The 18,172-nt window shown below is 31.9% G+C and overlaps 1 protein-coding gene and 1 pseudogene across 1 annotated transcript; one reads left to right on the top strand and one right to left on the bottom strand.

Annotated features, from left to right (window-relative positions):
• Nucleotides 1–2,041: 2,041 nt before the first annotated feature.
• Nucleotides 2,042–3,675, bottom strand: LOC100798617 (polygalacturonase-like; annotated as a pseudogene).
• A 10,754-nt stretch (nt 3,676–14,429) lies between these two features.
• Nucleotides 14,430–17,805, top strand: LOC100797555 (protein NRT1/ PTR FAMILY 8.1). The gene is made up of 5 exons (XM_003518250.5): nt 14,430–14,678; nt 14,941–15,084; nt 15,162–15,379; nt 15,650–16,209; nt 16,852–17,805. The coding sequence occupies exons 2-5, from the start codon at nt 14,979–14,981 to the stop codon at nt 17,687–17,689; spliced, it is 1,722 nt and encodes a 573-aa protein (XP_003518298.1). The 5' UTR covers nt 14,430–14,678; nt 14,941–14,978; the 3' UTR covers nt 17,690–17,805.
• Nucleotides 17,806–18,172: the final 367 nt, after the last annotated feature.

The raw sequence follows: 18,172 nt of genomic DNA, 5'->3' as shown, positions 1-18,172 counted from the left end.
TTGTATTCATCCAAAAAAAATCCACGTATGAGTACACAAGCGTGAATATTCTTCTCAATTATAAAGAATGTTTTCACAATACAAGCTAGATGGTTTATTGTGACGTATTTTTTTATTCTTAATTTGACTGGTACTATATATACTTCAAATACCTAGATTCATTATAGTCCTCCGATGATATAACCGTCACAAATTGATTATTTATGTGTAATACATGGATAATTAGTATTTTATTATTATTTTAATTGATATGTAATATTAACTTTTGTTGATATAAATATATTTTTATTAATATGTAAGCTTCTAAATTATTTCCTTTAATGCTTATTATAAGAAAAGGTCTATAAATTTTAATAATATTAGTAAAATTAAGTAAAAAAAATTATTTATAAAAAATGATCATGTTTATTTTTATGTGAATATTGTTGAAACTTTTGAATCAGTTGTTGAAACTTGTTGTGACAGAAGATGTCACCATACTATTATAGGAGTAAAATTAATAAGCAAAAAATAGAAAAAGATGTAGAAGTAAGGCTAAAAAATATATTTTTGGGTGAATGAATCACACAAATGATTTCTTTGGAGTAAAATGTAAAACCTTTATAAATGAGAGAGAGAGAAAAAAAAAAAAAAAGAGTATCAGGGAAGAAGAAGAATTAGAAGAAATTTGTTCCAATACAACTTTTGGATGAAAAAACTAGAAGCAAAGAAAAGAGAATACGATTGTTTGTCCATATTTATTCTATTCTCCTAATTCTTCATCCATCCATATTTTTTAATTTATAGAGAAGCAAGGAAAAGGGAATGTTTTTAGAGGAAAAAAAAATCAAAATCTTGTATAATGAATAGAAAATAAAACCTGATACGTTTATATAATACATTTTTATACTTTCTCAACAATTTATGCTAAATTAAATTTCCTCTAGTCTCATAAATATTTGCATGCGCAGAAATAATGAATTTTGAATTTTAAATTCAAATTTATCTATATAAAACTCATTAATGTAACTGAATCAAATATTTATGAAGTACCATTTTATGACATGTGGCAACCGAAATTCTATGCATTTGACACATGTACTCCGAAACCTTAAACATCTGAATGAATTTACAAAATTATTATTACAGATAGATTGTATGCTATCTAGCAAGCTTAACAACCCTAAATTCCTATTTTACATTTAACAACAATCAAAATTTGACTATGGTTCAATTATACATTTTATACGCGTCTTTAGTTCACTTTTACAAATTGAGCTCAGATCCATTATGATAACTATTACATAGGCCCAGAAAAAATGGGGATCATTTAAGAAAAAGGGAGATAAAAGAAAATAATAGCAAATCGTGTATGGTACCTAATAGAGCTTCTTCCTTCATCAAACTCTTCTTCCATATACAAATTATTCTCAAAATTATGTCACCAAAAAATTCATTTCCTTCTTTTCTCTTTCAAATCAATTTTTAAAATTATTTAATGTAAAGAAAAAATGGGCATCATTTTGGAAAAAAGGGTGAGAAAAGAAAATAATAACAAGGAAATTCATGTTATGAACATGTAATCATCAGTTTAAATTCAATGTACGTAACAAGTTACACGGTAATTCTTTTCTTTTGGTACAAAGTTACATGGTAGTTCTAAACGAAGGAGTGAAATTTCTTTACCATTAATCGAGCAAAGAGAAAAAAAAAGTAACTACGATGATTAATTACAAAGGCATAACAATCCATCCTAGGCAATTAAGGGAATGAAACCCAAAATTTGTCCTTGAGAAATTTAAACACAATAATACAAAATCTTACATTAATTCTTAAAAATCATAAATATTGATTGTATTAGTCTATGATCATGAGACTTGTAGTCCTTAAAAAAGATTAACATAATCGACATTTGTAATTTGTACTTGTAAGAATTAAGGTCAAATTTTTATATTTTTTGAGGAGTATCATGTTTGCCATTAAATTTTTAGGGGACAAATTTGAGTGTTTAATTTACTCAAATTAAATATGGTAGGCTAAATAAAGAATAGCTTGCATCTATCTAAGTTGCACATATTGGTGCTTTCCCTTCAAAATTAGGCTTGACATTTGCACATTTCGCAGTTGCTAAAATGATATCATTAAATCTTAGATTTATGTCACTGAGCTCCACAGTTTCACATGGAACACCACTGCTACAAATAAGAGTTATCCTTTCTTGAGTTGCTGAAGTTCCTCTAATATTTTTGAAAGTGACTTTGCTTATCTTTATTTTTGATGGACTCTAAACATTGAAACCATAAATAAATAAAAAAGTTAGAAGTAAATTAATCAATTATTTATCTAAGTGATATGTGTGCATATGTCTATTTACATAACTGTAAATAAATAGTCAAGATTATATTTAAGTAAAATCAATCATGACCATTTATATATAATTATATGATTAACATTTATTATTTTTTCTTACATTCTCATGGCTACCTATGTTGAAAAGTGACATTTGGTTATATACCTGTTTTGAGCATTGATTCCATGGGAGTACTCTTGATTTATAATTATAGGGTTGCTGACATTAATCATTATGATATCTTCAAAATGTTAATCAGATGCAAGAGAAGTTATTAGGGTACTAGGCCAAGTTTTGATCCTTAGACCATTGTTTGTGTTTTTTAGTGTACAATTCTTGACAATAAGATCCTCTACAGAATCTTCATTTGAATATTTTTCTAAGCTTCCAACACTAATACCATGTTCAGGCCCACATGTTACATTTAGGATAGTTACTTCTTTGCTCCCATCACCCAGTGATATGCAATCATCGCCAGTGCCAATTTGTGAGTTAGTAATCTTCACTTGAGTTAATTTTCCAATGTGAATTCTATCAGTATTGGGATTATATGTAGTTGAGCTAACTCTGAAGTTTGTAAATGTAATGTTCTTGCACCCAAAAATATTCACATGAAAATATTTGCTATCCTTTAAAGTTATGTCCATAATTATTAAATTATTGACAAAGCCAAAACCAAAATTCTGCAAAAAATATTACCAAAAGTACATAATAGTTAATTGTTAGGAAATGTAATGAAAATGCATTAGTACATACTAATTTCAATATATATTAAGTAAATACTTGATTATATTTACCATGGCAAGTTTCTTGCAATTCTTGTAATTTGCTGAACAATTATTTTGTTTCCAAGCCATTTTTCCTCGACCATGAAAAGTTCCATTACCGGATAAGGTTAAGAAATTAATATATCCAAATCTAACTCATTGTTCTTGTCCATTAATGTGAAATAGATTTCTTGGAGTTTTAATTAACCCATTAACCTGGACCTCAATAGGAGCCTTGCAAGGTCCCATAAAGTCTATTTGTCTCAACTTGTATTTACCGTTAGGAATCACAATTTTGCTTGTAGTCATTGATGCACATGCATGTGTCCAAGCTTTTTGCAAAGCCTGAAGAACAAGCCAAACAAAAAATTAGAAAAATCAAGACAAAAATTCATCTTATAACTTTTTTAATTATGGGATTTACATATAAAAAAAATGTTTTTCAATTGTTAAAACTTGATTTGATCTTACCATGGTTATGTCTAAATTAGGTACTACACCATATTTTCTTATATCAAAAAGGTTAGCTTGAACTTTGACATATGAAGCTAGCAATAGTAGCAAAGCTAATGTGGTCATACTCCATGAAAAACTCATTTTTATCTTCCCTTCTTATCTATGCCTTTCTTCCACTTCTTTTAAAAAATGGGTGATTTGTAGAATGTTATGGCATAAAGCTATTTATATTGTACTTGCAGCTTTCTTAAGGCAACTGATAGAGCAAACAAACAAACGCTAATCTAATTTATTACAAATATTGTTATGACAAGTGTTTTTTGGAGGATCATTTTGATGAGAACACACCAAACAAATAAAACAACTTTTTATTCAAGCAATTGTCACGATAATAAATGTATTGTAAAGAAAAACTAAAATAAGATGACTAAATTTTTATACTATTATTATTAACTTTTCATTTTGCTCTAAGCTAAATATGTCGATTATTGGTAAAATAGATGGATTGTTGAATTTTTTATATCGATGATATTCTTCATTAAATATATCATGCGTTAATTTATATGCCCTGAAATTAAAAATACTTTTACACCAATATTTAATATAATTTAATTATTTATTATATAGTCTTATTTGTTAATATAATATGTAAAAAGATAAATTCCTATTTAAAAATATTTTATACCAATAATATATAAAATTTAAACTCACATAGTATTTAGATATAGTGTTTCCTAATTTTTCTTTCTTTTACTATAATTAATTATATATTAAATTAATAACATTGTTAAAAATAAAGTTAGTAGCCTCCTGTTTGTGTTTGAGGTGACATATTTGAAAAGAAAATATTTTCACTTTAAATTTTAAATTCTAATAAAAGATGATTCTACGGTGGACCACTGCCTCAAATGCACCCGGGAACCATGTAAATAGGATAAAAAAGTACTGTTTAAAAAGTTCAGAACAGTTTATTATAATGGTTAAGCCTAATAAAATTCTTTTACGTTTTTAATTCCTTTTCGTGTTTTACTTTTTTCCTTTAGTTCTTTTTCTTTCCGTTCTTACTTTTTCGTTTTTTTTTTCTTTTTTGCATTTTTCCTTTATTTTGTTTTTCTTTTTGTGTTTCGTACGTCATTTTTTTTTTATATTTTTACTTCTTTGTATCTACACTTCTTTTTACTACCATTTATATGTTATCCACAAAGATTTGTTAAATATTTTTTTAATAAGTTATATTACTCATTAAATTATATTTTTAAGACAATAGTAGTCAATAACCATTCAAGAGTAATTTTTTTTCAGATAGTTGAAGAATATAATATAAAATATGTCATGACAAATAGGTAAAAAAGATAACTCGAAAAACAAATTATGACAAACCTTTAATACTACTTGATTTCTACTTTATTTTCCTAAGGTCTATATGGCGCGTGTGTCTGATCCATATACTTTAGGCTGAAAACACATTTGAACTTCACATCAATATATCAATATGTTATACATTTCTGACTTCTAAGTTGAGTTAATGTTGAAAAGTTGTTATTTGCTTGTCATTTGTCTTATTCTCCTTTTGATATGTGATTTCTATTGATGCAATTCCTTCATTTATATTTTTCATTATTAATTGTTAAATTTTGAAAATAAAAAAGATTCGACGGTTTTTAAAATTAACGGTTTATAATTGTGAAATGTTAAATTTTGAAAATAAAAGGACTAACAACCAATAATTTTTAAATTTGATGTTTTTTAATTGTAATGGTTATAGATTATAGATAATTATTAATTATTGAATTTTGAAAATAAAAAAGATTCAACGGTTTTTATAATTGACTTTTTTTTAATTGTTAATTGTTATAGATAGATTATAGATAAATAAATACCCGATAAGGGACTAACAACCCACAATTTTAATAAATGATAAATGATTTCAAATCTATTCTACACTGATTTCGGAAGAATTCGCTTGTACTGTTCAACATTTGTGCATATTCCCTATTCATTTCATATTTAAGACAATCTGAACCGCTCAATTTTTAAAAAAATAAATGCAACGGCCAGTAAAGCCTTCCCCACCGGTGGACCACATAGTACACTGATCCACCGTAAAAAAATTGCCAATAGATGGTTCACCGTGGACTATTATTTTTTGTAAGTCAAAAAGTTCATTTTACCCTCGTCTCTCACCGTTGGATATAAAATGAAACAATTGAACGGTGCAGATTATAAAATAGTAATTGGATATTTATTTGGTTAAAAAATATACTAAAATGAAATACTTTATGAATAGACCATTTTAACCCTTCATTAAAAAAGATAGATATACAACCATGACTACGCTAAGAAAGGAACCCTAGTGGCAGAGGTCGTTGGCGCAATCATCGATATTGTCAGACTTGAAATGAAGATGTTTGAATTGTTAGGAATAAGTCTAATAAAATTCCACTTTATTAGGGATTCATTTCCTTTAGAATAGGTCTTATCAATTAGGAGTCTACTAGCAGTAATTTCTTATTTATCGCATTTTTCTAGTTTGCTATCTTTCTGTTTTGCTCTGCGATGTATGGCTATTCAATAGCCTGATGCTTTCCATTCAATAAGATATACACATTGAGAACATTCCTTTCAAGATCTCTCTCTCACACACACAGTTACGTTATTGTTAAATTTATCATTTGGTATCAGAGCCTCGCAAGGGGCTCTGTAGAAGCGGCAATCTTCTCGGATTTAGGCAACGACAATGGCTACGGAGGGTGCTTTTGTTCAACCAGCAATGCCACGATTTGATGGTCACTATAGTCATTGGAAAATGATTATGGAGAATTTTCCTCGCTCAAAGGAGTATTGGGTTGTGGTGGAAAATGGAGTTTCTGCAACAGCAAAAGGTGTCATTATGTTCGAGGCACAAAAGAAAACTTATGAAGAGCAGAAATTGAAAGATCTTAAAGCTAAGAACTATCTGTTTCAGGCTTTAGATCGTTCAATTTTGGAAACTATAATTAAAAAAGATACATCAAAGAGTATTTGGTACTCCATGAAGCAAAAATATGAAGGAACAAACCGAGTCAAGCATGCTCATCTCCAGGCTTTGCGAAAGGAGTTTGAAACCGCTCACATGAAGGAAGGAGAATCAGTGAATGAGTACCTTGCTCGTGTTCTTGTCATCAGTAACAAGATGAAAGCCAATGGTGAAGATGTGAAAGACATTGTTGTGGTGGAAAAGGTTTTAAGGTCAATGACACCAAAGTTCAATTATGTTGTTTGTTCAATTGAAGAATCCAAGGAAACAAGTATGCTGTCAATTGATGAGCTGCAGAGAAGTTTGCTTGTGCATGAACAACGCATGAGTAATACTATCCATGAAGAACATGCTCTGAAGGTGGCTCATGGTAGCCAATATGCTAGTCCTACTAGACGCGGAAGAGGGTGTTGGAATTTTGGAGGTAGAGGTTGTGGACAAAGTAGACAAAATGTTGATAAAGCAACCGTGGAATGCTATAATTGTCACAAGCTCGGGCACTTTCAATGGGAATGTAAGAAATGGGTGTCAAATTTTACAGAAAGTCAGGCAGAAAGTGAAGAACACATGTTATTAATGGCTTATATTGAAGAAAAGAAGCAGCAAAAGACATATGTGTGGTTTCTTGACTCTGGGTGCAGTAATCATATGTGTGGAAAAAAGGAATATTTTTCTGAGCTTGATGAGAATTTTTCAAATTCAATGAAGCTGGGAAATAATTCGAACATGGTGGTTAATGGAAAAGGCAACATCAGACTTGATGTAAATGGAGTTATCAGCATTATCTCGGGGGTTTTTTATGTTCCGGAATTGAAGAACAATTTACTGAGTCTGGGACAATTGCAAGAGAAGGGGCTGAGCATTTTATTTCAACAAGGACAATGCAAAATATATCATCCAAACAAAGGTTTGATTATGAAATCTAATATGTCATCGAATCGGATGTTTATCTTGCATGCCATCTCTTTTCCTGTAGCACCCACTTGTTTTAACACAGTTATGGAAGATGTAGCACAACTGTGGCATTGCAGGTTTGGACACTTAAGTTTTAAAGGCTTATAGACTTTGCAACAAAAAGGAATGGTGGAAGGTTTACCACTACTTAAGCCACCCTCTAAGCTGTGCAAAGATTGTCTGGTGGGAAAACAACATCGAGATTCATTTCCCATGAAAAGTTCTTGGAGAGCTTCACAGATTTTGCAGCTTGTTCATGCAGACATTTGCGGACCAATTAAGCTAACCTCAAATAACAAGAAAAGGTATTTGCTTACCTTTATTGATTATTTCAGCCGCAAAACTTGGGTTTATTTTTTGGCAGAAAAATCAGAGGCTTTTACTATTTTCAAAAGCTTCAAGTTACATGTTGAGAAAGCAACAAATATGTCACTCAAGGGGCTGCGCACAGATCGTGGTGGAGAATTTACATCTCAAGAATTCAACAACTTTTGCAATGCACATGGAGTGCAAAGACAATTAACAGCTGCATATTCACCACAACAAAATGGTGTTGCAGACGGAAGAATCGAATAATCATGAATTTGGTTCGCAGCATGCTATCTGAAAAGAAAGTGCCTAAAACTTTATGGCTAAAAGCAGTAAATTGGGTTGTGCACGTATTAAACCGCAGTCCAATGCTAGCGGTGAAGGACACAACACTCGAAGAAGTCTGGAGCGGAATTAAGCCATCAGTCCAACATTTCAATGTTTTTGGTTGTGTTTCTTATGCTCACGTACTTGATAATTTGAGATCTAAACTAGATAAGAAAAGCTTGAGGTGTGTTTTACTCGGAATCAACGAAGAATCAAAGGCATACAGGCTTTATGATCCTATCTCATAAAGGATTATAGTAAGCAGAGATGTGGTTTTTGAAGAAAATGAAGAATGAGAATGGGACAAACAACATGAGTCAACTGATATATGCGAGCTAGAATGGGAAAATGATGAAAAGGTTGTTTCCAAAGAATCTCCTATAGAAGAAGATGTTGTTGATGCACAACCGGAGGAGTCTCTTGTCACTAATCAATAAACTTCTGAAGTTCTTGTCAAAGGGAGGAGTAGAAAGCAACCAGCTTGGCTAAGAGACTATGTGTTCGGTGAAGGGTTGTCAGAAGAAGAGGCTGCATTTTACTTAGCATTCTTTGCCTTGTATACTGTTGGTGTCGACCCGCTAAATTTTGAAGAAGTTGTGCAAATTGAAAATTGGAGAAATGCCATGGATGCAGAGATATCATTTTACTCAGCATTCTTTACCTTGTATACTGCTGGTGCCGACCCGCTCAATTTTGAAGAAGTTGTGAAGATTGAAAATGGAGAAATGCCATGGATGCAGAGATTGCGGCAATTGGGAAAAATGGCATCTGGGAATTAATTGATCGGCCAAAAGGAGCTAAAGTAGTTGGAGTAAAGTAGGTTTACAAGACTAAACTCAATGAAAAGGGAGAAGTTGACAAGGTTAAAGCAAGGCTGGTAGTGAAAGGATATGCTCAGCAGTATGGTGTAGATTACACAGAAGTTTTTGCTCCAGTAGCTCGTATGGAGATTGTATGGTTGGTAATTGCGTTCACAGTAGAAAGAGGGTGGGCTATACATCAACTAGATGTGAAGTCTACCTTTTTACATGGAGAATTAGCTGAAGATGTCTTTGTTGAGCAACCTTGTGGTTATGTGCAGAAGGGGAATGAAGAAAAGGTGTATAAATTAAAGAAAGCTCTTTATGGGCTTAAACAGGCTCCACATGCTTGGTACAACCGCATTGAAGCATATTTTGTTAAGGAAGGTTTCAAAAAATGTGAATATGAGCATACTCTTTTTGTTAAACAAAACAAAAGGGGCAGCATTCTCATTGTAAGCTTATATGTTGACGATCTTCTGTTTACAAGAAATGACTAGTCAATGTTTACTGAGTTTAAGAACTCGATGATGTTTGAGTTTGACATGACTGATCTTGGTAAAATGAAGTATTTTTTGGGTCTTGAAGTCTTGCATAAATCAGGTGGAATCTTTATCTGTCAAAAAAAGTAAGCTGAGGAGATGTTACAACGGTTTGGGATGAATCAGAACAACTCAGTTCAAACTCCAATTGTTCCTGGTTTTAAGATTTGTAAGGATGAGGGAAGAAAACATGTTGATAAAATGTGCTTCATGCAAATGGTGAGTTGTCTTACGTATCTCACTTCGACTCGTCCAGATTTGATGTTTGTTGTAAGTCTTTTAAACAGGTATCTGGAGCATCCCACTCAGCTCCATCTACACCTAGCAAAGAGGGTACTGGGGTATATACAAGGAACTACTGAGTTTTGGAATTTTTTACAAGAAGGGAGGAAGTGATAAACTCATAGCATATAGTGATAGTGACTATGCTCGGGATGTGGATGATAAAAAAAGTACAACTGGAAATGTCTTCCTTTTTGGATCTGCAGCTATATCATGGTGTTCTAAGAAACAACCAATTGTAAGTTTGTCAACCACAGAGACAGAATTCATCGCAGCAACATCATGTTCCTGTCAACATATTTGGCTAAAGAGGTTTGACACTTGATTAAACTGAGCAAGAGTTCATAACTATTCAGTGCGATAGTAGTTCTGCCATCAAACTATCAAGAAACCCAATAATGCATGGACGTAGCAAGCATATAGATGTTCGTTTTCACTTTCTTTGAGAACTTGTACAGGCTGGAAAGATATAACTGATTCACTGTAAAACTTCAGAACAAATTGTTAATGTGATGACAAAGCCTCTCAAGAAGGATGTCTTTTTGAAGCTGCGCACAATGCTTGGAGTATGTGCAAAGAACGATGTGAACTAACTTCTTTGTATTAAAGAATTTAGTTTAAGGGAGGAATTGTTAGGAATAAGTCTAATAAAATCCCACTTTATTAGGGATTCATTTCCTTTTGAATAGGTATTGTCAGTTAGGAGCCTACTAGCAGTAATTCCTTATTTATCGCATTTTTCTGTTTTGCTCTGCAATGTATGACTATTTAATAGCTTGATGCTTTCCATTCAATAAGATATACATATTGAGAACATTCCTTTCATGATTTCTCTCTCACAATTATGTTACTGTTAAATTTATCATGAATAAGATCTATGCAGAGAGCAAATAATCATTTGGCAACGAGTGAGTGTGTTTCTATATGCTTGGCGTTTGAGATTTCGTGAATCAGTGATAGAAGTATAATTATTTGGGAACGAGTGGTTGAATTCTCTTTCAAGGCCTTCCTCGATGCCTCACCATCGTTGATTCCCGACGCCAACGCCCCACCGTTTGTCGCTTGGGAACTGCAACAACACTACAGGGACTGTAAATGCCGCCGCCACAGTCGTCGTTGCTGCCAACTCCCAAGTCCAATCAATTGCTAGGTTTCTACATCTTCGATTAAGGGGAATCACAATTTGATTTTTTTTCCTCTCGTTTTTGTTTTCTGGTTGTGTTTCTGTTGTTGGTGAAGAAAGGGAAAAGATCGGAGATGGTGGTGGCGGCGACGGTGTGGGAGAGAAGAAACATGGGAGAAAGAGTAAAATAGGACGAAACGGTGTAGGAGTGTCAATTTGGATCCGGATCCCGGACTATCCTATGTCTGATCCCACATACATGAATTTTTTTCGGTGAAGACGAAGATAAGGATAAATATTCTCCAATATTCCCCGTGGACACGGTAGGGACAATGATCACACAAGTCATTCAGAAAATTTCATAATTATCTTGATATTAATTGTTATTTTATATTTTAAATATTAAATGCTAGTTTTTTATTTTTAATATATTTAATTATTTAACGCATACATAATTATAAAAAATATTAAAGGTTGAAAATATGATAAAAAAAATATTTGTACAGAACTATTTGTATTGTTATAAAATATTATGTTTGTATTATTTTAAATTAAATTTATTGTGTATGTTGTTTGTTCATTTAAGTTTAACAATATAATGATTATTTGAGTTTGAATATTATATTAATGAGATTTTTTAAGTTTTTTTAAAAATTTATTTGTATTAGAATTTAAAATTAATATTTTTTAAAAAAATTTGAGACCCCAAAGGTACCCGACAAGGAAAAAAAATCCCCCATAGATTCATACTTTTCACTAGTCCATGGGCGAACCATATGCTGCACGTCTTCAGGGTGGAAAAAGTATTCATGATGAGTTTAATTACTTCCTCATTTCCCTTGTCTGATTCTGATATCACTAACTTTATCAAAGCACCTAGACAAAATTATGCTTATCAGTTATCACAATATTTCTTGCACCTAAAACAGAGAATCCATGTTTCCCTCCTCACGTAATTCATGTCAAAATGTTCTAAAATATTTAGTATTAAAGAGCTTAATACCATGTTGAAATTATCTCGTGAATAACTTTTATATACGAGGGTTGTGTCTCAATGTTACTTGAATGCTATATGTGTAAGGCTCTTGTGAAGATTGTATGTGACTCACTATCAATTAAATCTTACAAGACTCTTACATGACTTCCTCCTATCCTACAAAACTTTAATATTAAAATTGTTACACATTCTTACTTGGGCCCACATTTATTTTCATTCACAATATTTGAATTATCTATCATATTCTCTTTTATAAAGAACACTTTAGAAAATAAATTGTACTATTAAACAATCAATAGTTAAAAATTGTGATAAAATAATATATATATATATATATATATATATATATATATATATATAACAAGATTTTAATATTTATATATTATCAGTATAAAACTGTATTACATCATTAATATATAATTTTTTTTTTCATATAACAAAAATTAAAATTATTTATAATGTCAACAATTGTTTTCTAATTAATAATTATTAAGTTTATTGCATTTTATCCTCTCAAGTGTATTTCATCTACCTCGAGAGGAACAAAATCGACACATGCATTTGTAGATGTTCAATGTTCATTATTATTAAACGATTTATCCTGTATCAAACTAATCTAAATCAACAGTAATTAATTTAACTTCAAACTTGTTTTTTGTTTAACTAGGACCTGAATTTTCAATCCAAATATTTTTTATTTTATTTTCAAATTTATATGTTGTTATTATTGCCGTGTAATGCTAAGGCTAGAAATGCTAAGGCTGGGAGCTTTGGTTTAGTTGCTGTATACTGTGATTTTTTAAAGGCTAAAATAACGAAATATCATTAAAAAATCAAAATCAGATACAAGTAGTACCAGATTAGACATAACAGAAAATTACATTGGATTCAACATATCATATAGGACAAATTATATATGTAAAAGATATGAAATGGTTAAATCTAAATCGTATAATTAAATATGAGCGGTTAAATTTAATGTCATGTGATTATTTAAAATATCATATGAATTTTTGTCATTAAATTTTAATTCTCCATATATAATTATATGATTTAAATTTAATTATTCTTCTCTCCTATAAGATGTTCCCTTAAGATATATCCTCATGCTAATGCTAAGTGCTAACCAATGCTACAAGTTGAACCAGCATACAAACTAACAGTAGATAGCTAAAACCTAAAAACGATTAAGCCTTATTATAAGCAATCTCCATCACAATTCCGTTAGCATATGCTTCTCCCCATTTCTGAACCTCTTGATAATTTGTTACTTTACCTCCCCACTAAAAGTAAAACCAACGTTAACTGGGCCATGAAAATTGATCCTGAGTTGCATTCCCAATCTATTATCCACCAAAGTCAGTAAACCGACCACACAAATACACCAAAATATCTCCAACTCCAAGACTTCTTTTTTTTTTTTGCTATACTATATCTCCATGACTTGTATACATTTTTGTTGCTCATAAATTAATTAATTTTGTTTTGCATTCATATTATATATTTTTAAAAGAGATTAATACAAAATAACAAAATATTATAAGGACTCTAAAAGGATAGTTAATATACACCCACTCAAAAATTAGAAGGTTAGCATCCACCATTTTTTTATTTGGACTTAAAAACCATTCCATATTATTTTACATCAACATAAATCAAAGGTCTGTTAAGTAATTTTATTTTACTTCAACAAAATAATAAGAACAAAAAAATTATTTTATTAGAAACTCAACGGAAAAAAATTATTAAAAATTCAAAATAAAATTAACTAATTTCGTTAGACTCAAAACAAATTTAAGCATATATATCTATAGTGTCCTATTGTTTCATTTTCATTCGTTCTTACATCCTATCTATAGTGTCCAAACCATTACCAAGTGCCTTATTATGTTTACTATGCAACTATAGTATCATATTTTGAATAAAAACTAATGAGCTAGGTAAAAGTATAACTAAAATTTTTAGGTTGCAGCGGTAGAAAAATTCGAAATTTTAGTGAAAAAATAATGAACGAGGAAAAAAACTGAAAAAATATAATAATTCAAAGTTTTTCCTTTACCTTTATAATTTAAATCAAAAGAATCTAATCTTTAGTTTCCAAATTAATTTGCCTACCTGACTCATTCATATGTCTTACTCAACAAAAGTTGTTGCTTCTTGCGGAAGACAACCTCTTTAAAACTTTCTTATTTTACCATTTATTTTAAACCGTTAAATGTATGATTAAATTAATCTTAACAATAGACCTTTTGTTGTCTTAAAAAAAAAAAACTATAGACCGACCTTTGGTTGGAACGTGGAGAAATTAATTTTGATGTGTAGCCAAACAAGTAATTCATTATTAGTTGTCACTTGAATGTTTACATTGGTTACAAAACAAGAAAATGTTTGCTTCCTATTGTCCCTTTTCAAGCAATGATAAACCCAACGTCACGTAAATGAACACGTTACAGTTTACAAATGATCAAATACTATTTTAGTATATTATTGTGCTATTTAGTTTTTGGGGGCAAACTTTGATTCACTATATATATAATATGGTAAGCAGAAGCAGCTTTGTAATGGTTGGATTTGACCTCTAGTTTGTGTAAATGAACCAGAGACAATGCTTTGAACAAAACGTCATCCTAGTCTCACACTAAAACACTATATAACTTTTTTCTCTCACTCTTAGTTTTCATCTTAAATCTGCCATGCACAGTGCTTTGCCTTTAGGTGACACCTCCATCTCAAGCTGTGGTGAATAAACCATACAAACTATACGATTTTACACAAGGTAAGAGCTGTATGTTCTAATTAAGTCACTATTTATGCATCACCAGAAAACAAGAACAAAATTTAGATACAGTACTATAGGTGTTGTTTTCAATCTACATGATGATAAAGAATTTCATTAAATGTCAACGTGTATTATTAAGGTGAAAATCCAATTCTGATTTTACCAACACCACTTATGAAACCGTATCTATGTTTTGTTTTTGTCCTTTAAACAATGGCCAAGTTTTATTTCATTGATTCTTTTATTTTTCAATTCCTAGCTTGATTGTTTGCGAGTGAATCCCTGAACTGAGTTACAATGACCGAGGAAGATGTTTACACAAAAGACGGAACAGTAGATTACCGAGGAAATCGTGCTAACAAAAATGAAACTGGAACCTGGAGAGCCTGCCCCTTTATTTTAGGTAAACATTTTGTATGTATCTCTATCCTCAACAATTAATGTTTTGTGGGTTAAGAAACTAATTAGACAAATTTGCAGGAAATGAATGTTCTGAGAGATTGGCATACTATGGGATGAGCACAAATCTTGTGACTTATTTCAATACTAAACTAAACCAGTCTGGTCCTACTGCATCCAAGAATAATGCAAATTGGGGTGGAACATGCTACATCACTCCATTGATTGGAGCATTTGTGGCTGATGCCTATCTTGGAAGATATCGTACCATCCTTTATTTTTCCATAGTTTATGTTATTGTGAGTATATTCTCTTCAATTTTTACTTGATTACTGTTAGAAAACATGGTAGAGTCCAAGAGAAGAGAGGATGAGAGAATCAATAAAATCAAAATCAAATCAAATGAAAATTAGACAATTACGTCAAGTGATCAAACCATCTATATACTTGGCTTATATAAAATTTGAGAGTAATTAACCAAATTGCATATAGTCATATAGAAGATCAATAGTCACAATTCATGTGCAAAATCTGTATATCTGAATTTTTTTTTTTCTTTTGCTTCATAGGGAATGACACTCTTGACACTGTCTGCATCAGTTCCTGGCATAAAACCAAGTTGTGATGATCAAGGTAATTGCCATGCTACTGAGGCACAGAGTGCAATGTGCTTTGTGGCACTTTACCTAATAGCTCTTGGCACTGGTGGGATCAAGCCTTGTGTCTCATCATTTGGTGCAGACCAATTTGATGATGCTGATGAAGCTGAGAAGGAGCACAAGAGCTCTTTCTTCAACTGGTTCTACTTGTCAATAAATATTGGTGGTCTTGTTGCTGCTTCTTTGTTGGTGTGGGTACAAACTACTGTAAGTTGGGGGTGGGGATTTGGCATTCCAGCAGTGGCCATGGCAATTGCTGTGGTGAGCTTCTTATCCGGTACGAGGCTGTATCGGATTCAGAAGCCCGGTGGTAGCCCCCTCACTCGCATGTGTCAGGTTATAGTGGCATCCATAAGAAAGAGTAAGGTTCAAGTAACTAATGATGATAGGTCTGCATTTTATGAGATAGAACAAGACTCAGAGTCAGCTATCCAAGGAAGTCGCAAGCTTGAACATACAAATGGATTAAGGTAAACCATAGAAACAAATTTCTTTATGTTTACTAATTACTCCTCTAATTGAAAAATGCTACCAAGTACTAACATAGTAACATGCCCTTAGTCCAAGTTATTCAGTAATATCCATCGTAAAACTTTATCCAATAATATTTGAGAAGTGATCAAAACTAGAAGTAGTTTTGATGCTGCCCTAGATTTTTAAGCATAGGAAGGTAGTAATTTAAGCCAAAACTCATTATGCCTTTTAACATGCTATCCTATCAAATTATGACAATTTTATAAATTTATAATCATTACTCTCAAAATTCTTGCAAACCATAAAATGTTCGTCTAGTTTTCTTTCTTTTTGGATATCCTTTGGCCGAGAGTCAAAAACTAATTTTTTAAAGTACTAACATCCATTTAAGGAATTGATCTCTCCCAGCATATGTTATTCCATACACACACACTTGAGGATCGAATTTCTGGCCTCATGCTTCAACAACATAACCATCTACCAACATACCACACCACGTTTGTTATCTAGTTTTTCTTTTAACCTATAGATCACAACCTATTTTTTGAGGCACAAAAGACAAATAAAAAAAAAAAAAAAAAAGAGGCATTGCCCTGTTGCTTTATCCACATTTACCTCTTGTCACTTGTGTGTAACAGCTTCTTTGATAAAGCAGCAGTTATAAGAGATTCAGACAATGTGAAGGACCCAATAAACCCATGGAGACTTTGTACTGTGACTCAAGTGGAAGAGCTGAAAGCCATTATAAGATTGCTTCCTATTTGGGCCACTGGCATCATATTTTCTACTGTTTATAGTCAAATGGGAAGCTACTTTATACTGCAAGGGGACACCATGGACAACCGTTTGGGCAGCAACAAGAAGTTACACATCTCACCAGCTACTCTTTCTGTCTTTGATACCATCAGTGTCATCTTTTGGGTGCTAGTGTATGACAGGATCATTGTGCCGGTAGCAAGAAAGTTCACTGGCCGCGAAAATGGCCTAACTCAGCTCCAAAGAATGGGCACTGGCCTTTTCATATCCATATTTGCTATGGTGTATTCGGTAATCTTGGAGAATATTAGACTTAAAATGGTGAGAAGGCACAACTACTATGACCTTAACCAGGTCCCCATGTCACTATTTTTGCAGATTCCACCATATTTTATCATAGGTTGTGCTGAAGTGTTCACATTCATTGGTCAATTAGAGTTCTTCTATGAGCAAGCACCTGATGCCATGAGAAGCACATGTTCTGCTCTCCAACTCCTCACTGTTGCATTTGGGTCCTACTTGAGCTCTTTACTCATTACAATTGTGACTAAGATCACTGCTAGGAATGGAAGTCCTGGATGGTTACCTGACAAACTAAACTATGGTCACCTTGATTATTTCTTCTTGCTGTTGACAGTGTTAAGTGTGCTGAACTTTGTTGTGTTCCTTCTGGTGTCAAAGTTGTATACATATAAAAAACCGGTTGGAAATCTTCACTAAATAGCTATGAAGCACGGACACCTTTTTTATTCAAAATGTGTCCTGTTCCAACACTGACACTTGTTCTTCACTTTTTATTAAGTTTTCAATTTAAAAATGATTTTTTTTTGCTTCAACACTTGTGGATATCTTTACACAACTCAAACACTTGAAAAAACATAAAATGTTGTTTCAAAAGATGAATATACCATCAATTTAAATATTGTTGTATGTTACACACATTTCATTTATTAGAGCCTCTCCCTTGTGTGTGTTTAGGATGTTTCCGTGTCCTATATTTTAGACATTAGTTGTGTCAAAGTGTCCATGTTTGTGTCATATATAATGTTCGTGTTAGAGTATGTGCTTAGCTGAAAAGTGAGTTATTTGGATTGCTTTCAAAATACGTTTACAGTTATTGCTTTTAGGAATAAATTTATCATAAACCGAATTATCCACAATGTTTGTTACTTGATGGGAGTGTAACACAGCTAAAAGAATAAT

Source organism: Glycine max, chromosome 2 (assembly GCF_000004515.6).
Source record: "Glycine max cultivar Williams 82 chromosome 2, Glycine_max_v4.0, whole genome shotgun sequence".
NCBI lineage: Eukaryota > Viridiplantae > Streptophyta > Magnoliopsida > Fabales > Fabaceae > Glycine > Glycine max.
This window is presented reverse-complemented; position numbering and strand designations above follow the sequence as displayed.

What these genes read in the sequence shown, in the direction of transcription:
- LOC100797555 (XM_003518250.5), top strand. Translation starts at nt 14,979, where the DNA reads ATGACCGAGGAAGATGTTTACACAAAAGACGGAACAGTAGATTACCGA. An exon ending in AGCCTGCCCCTTTATTTTAG is followed by an intron (nt 15,085 to 15,161) that starts GTAAACATTTTG and finishes ACAAATTTGCAG; the next exon opens with GAAATGAATGTTCTGAGAGA. An exon ending in TTTCCATAGTTTATGTTATT is followed by an intron (nt 15,380 to 15,649) that starts GTGAGTATATTC and finishes TTTGCTTCATAG; the next exon opens with GGAATGACACTCTTGACACT.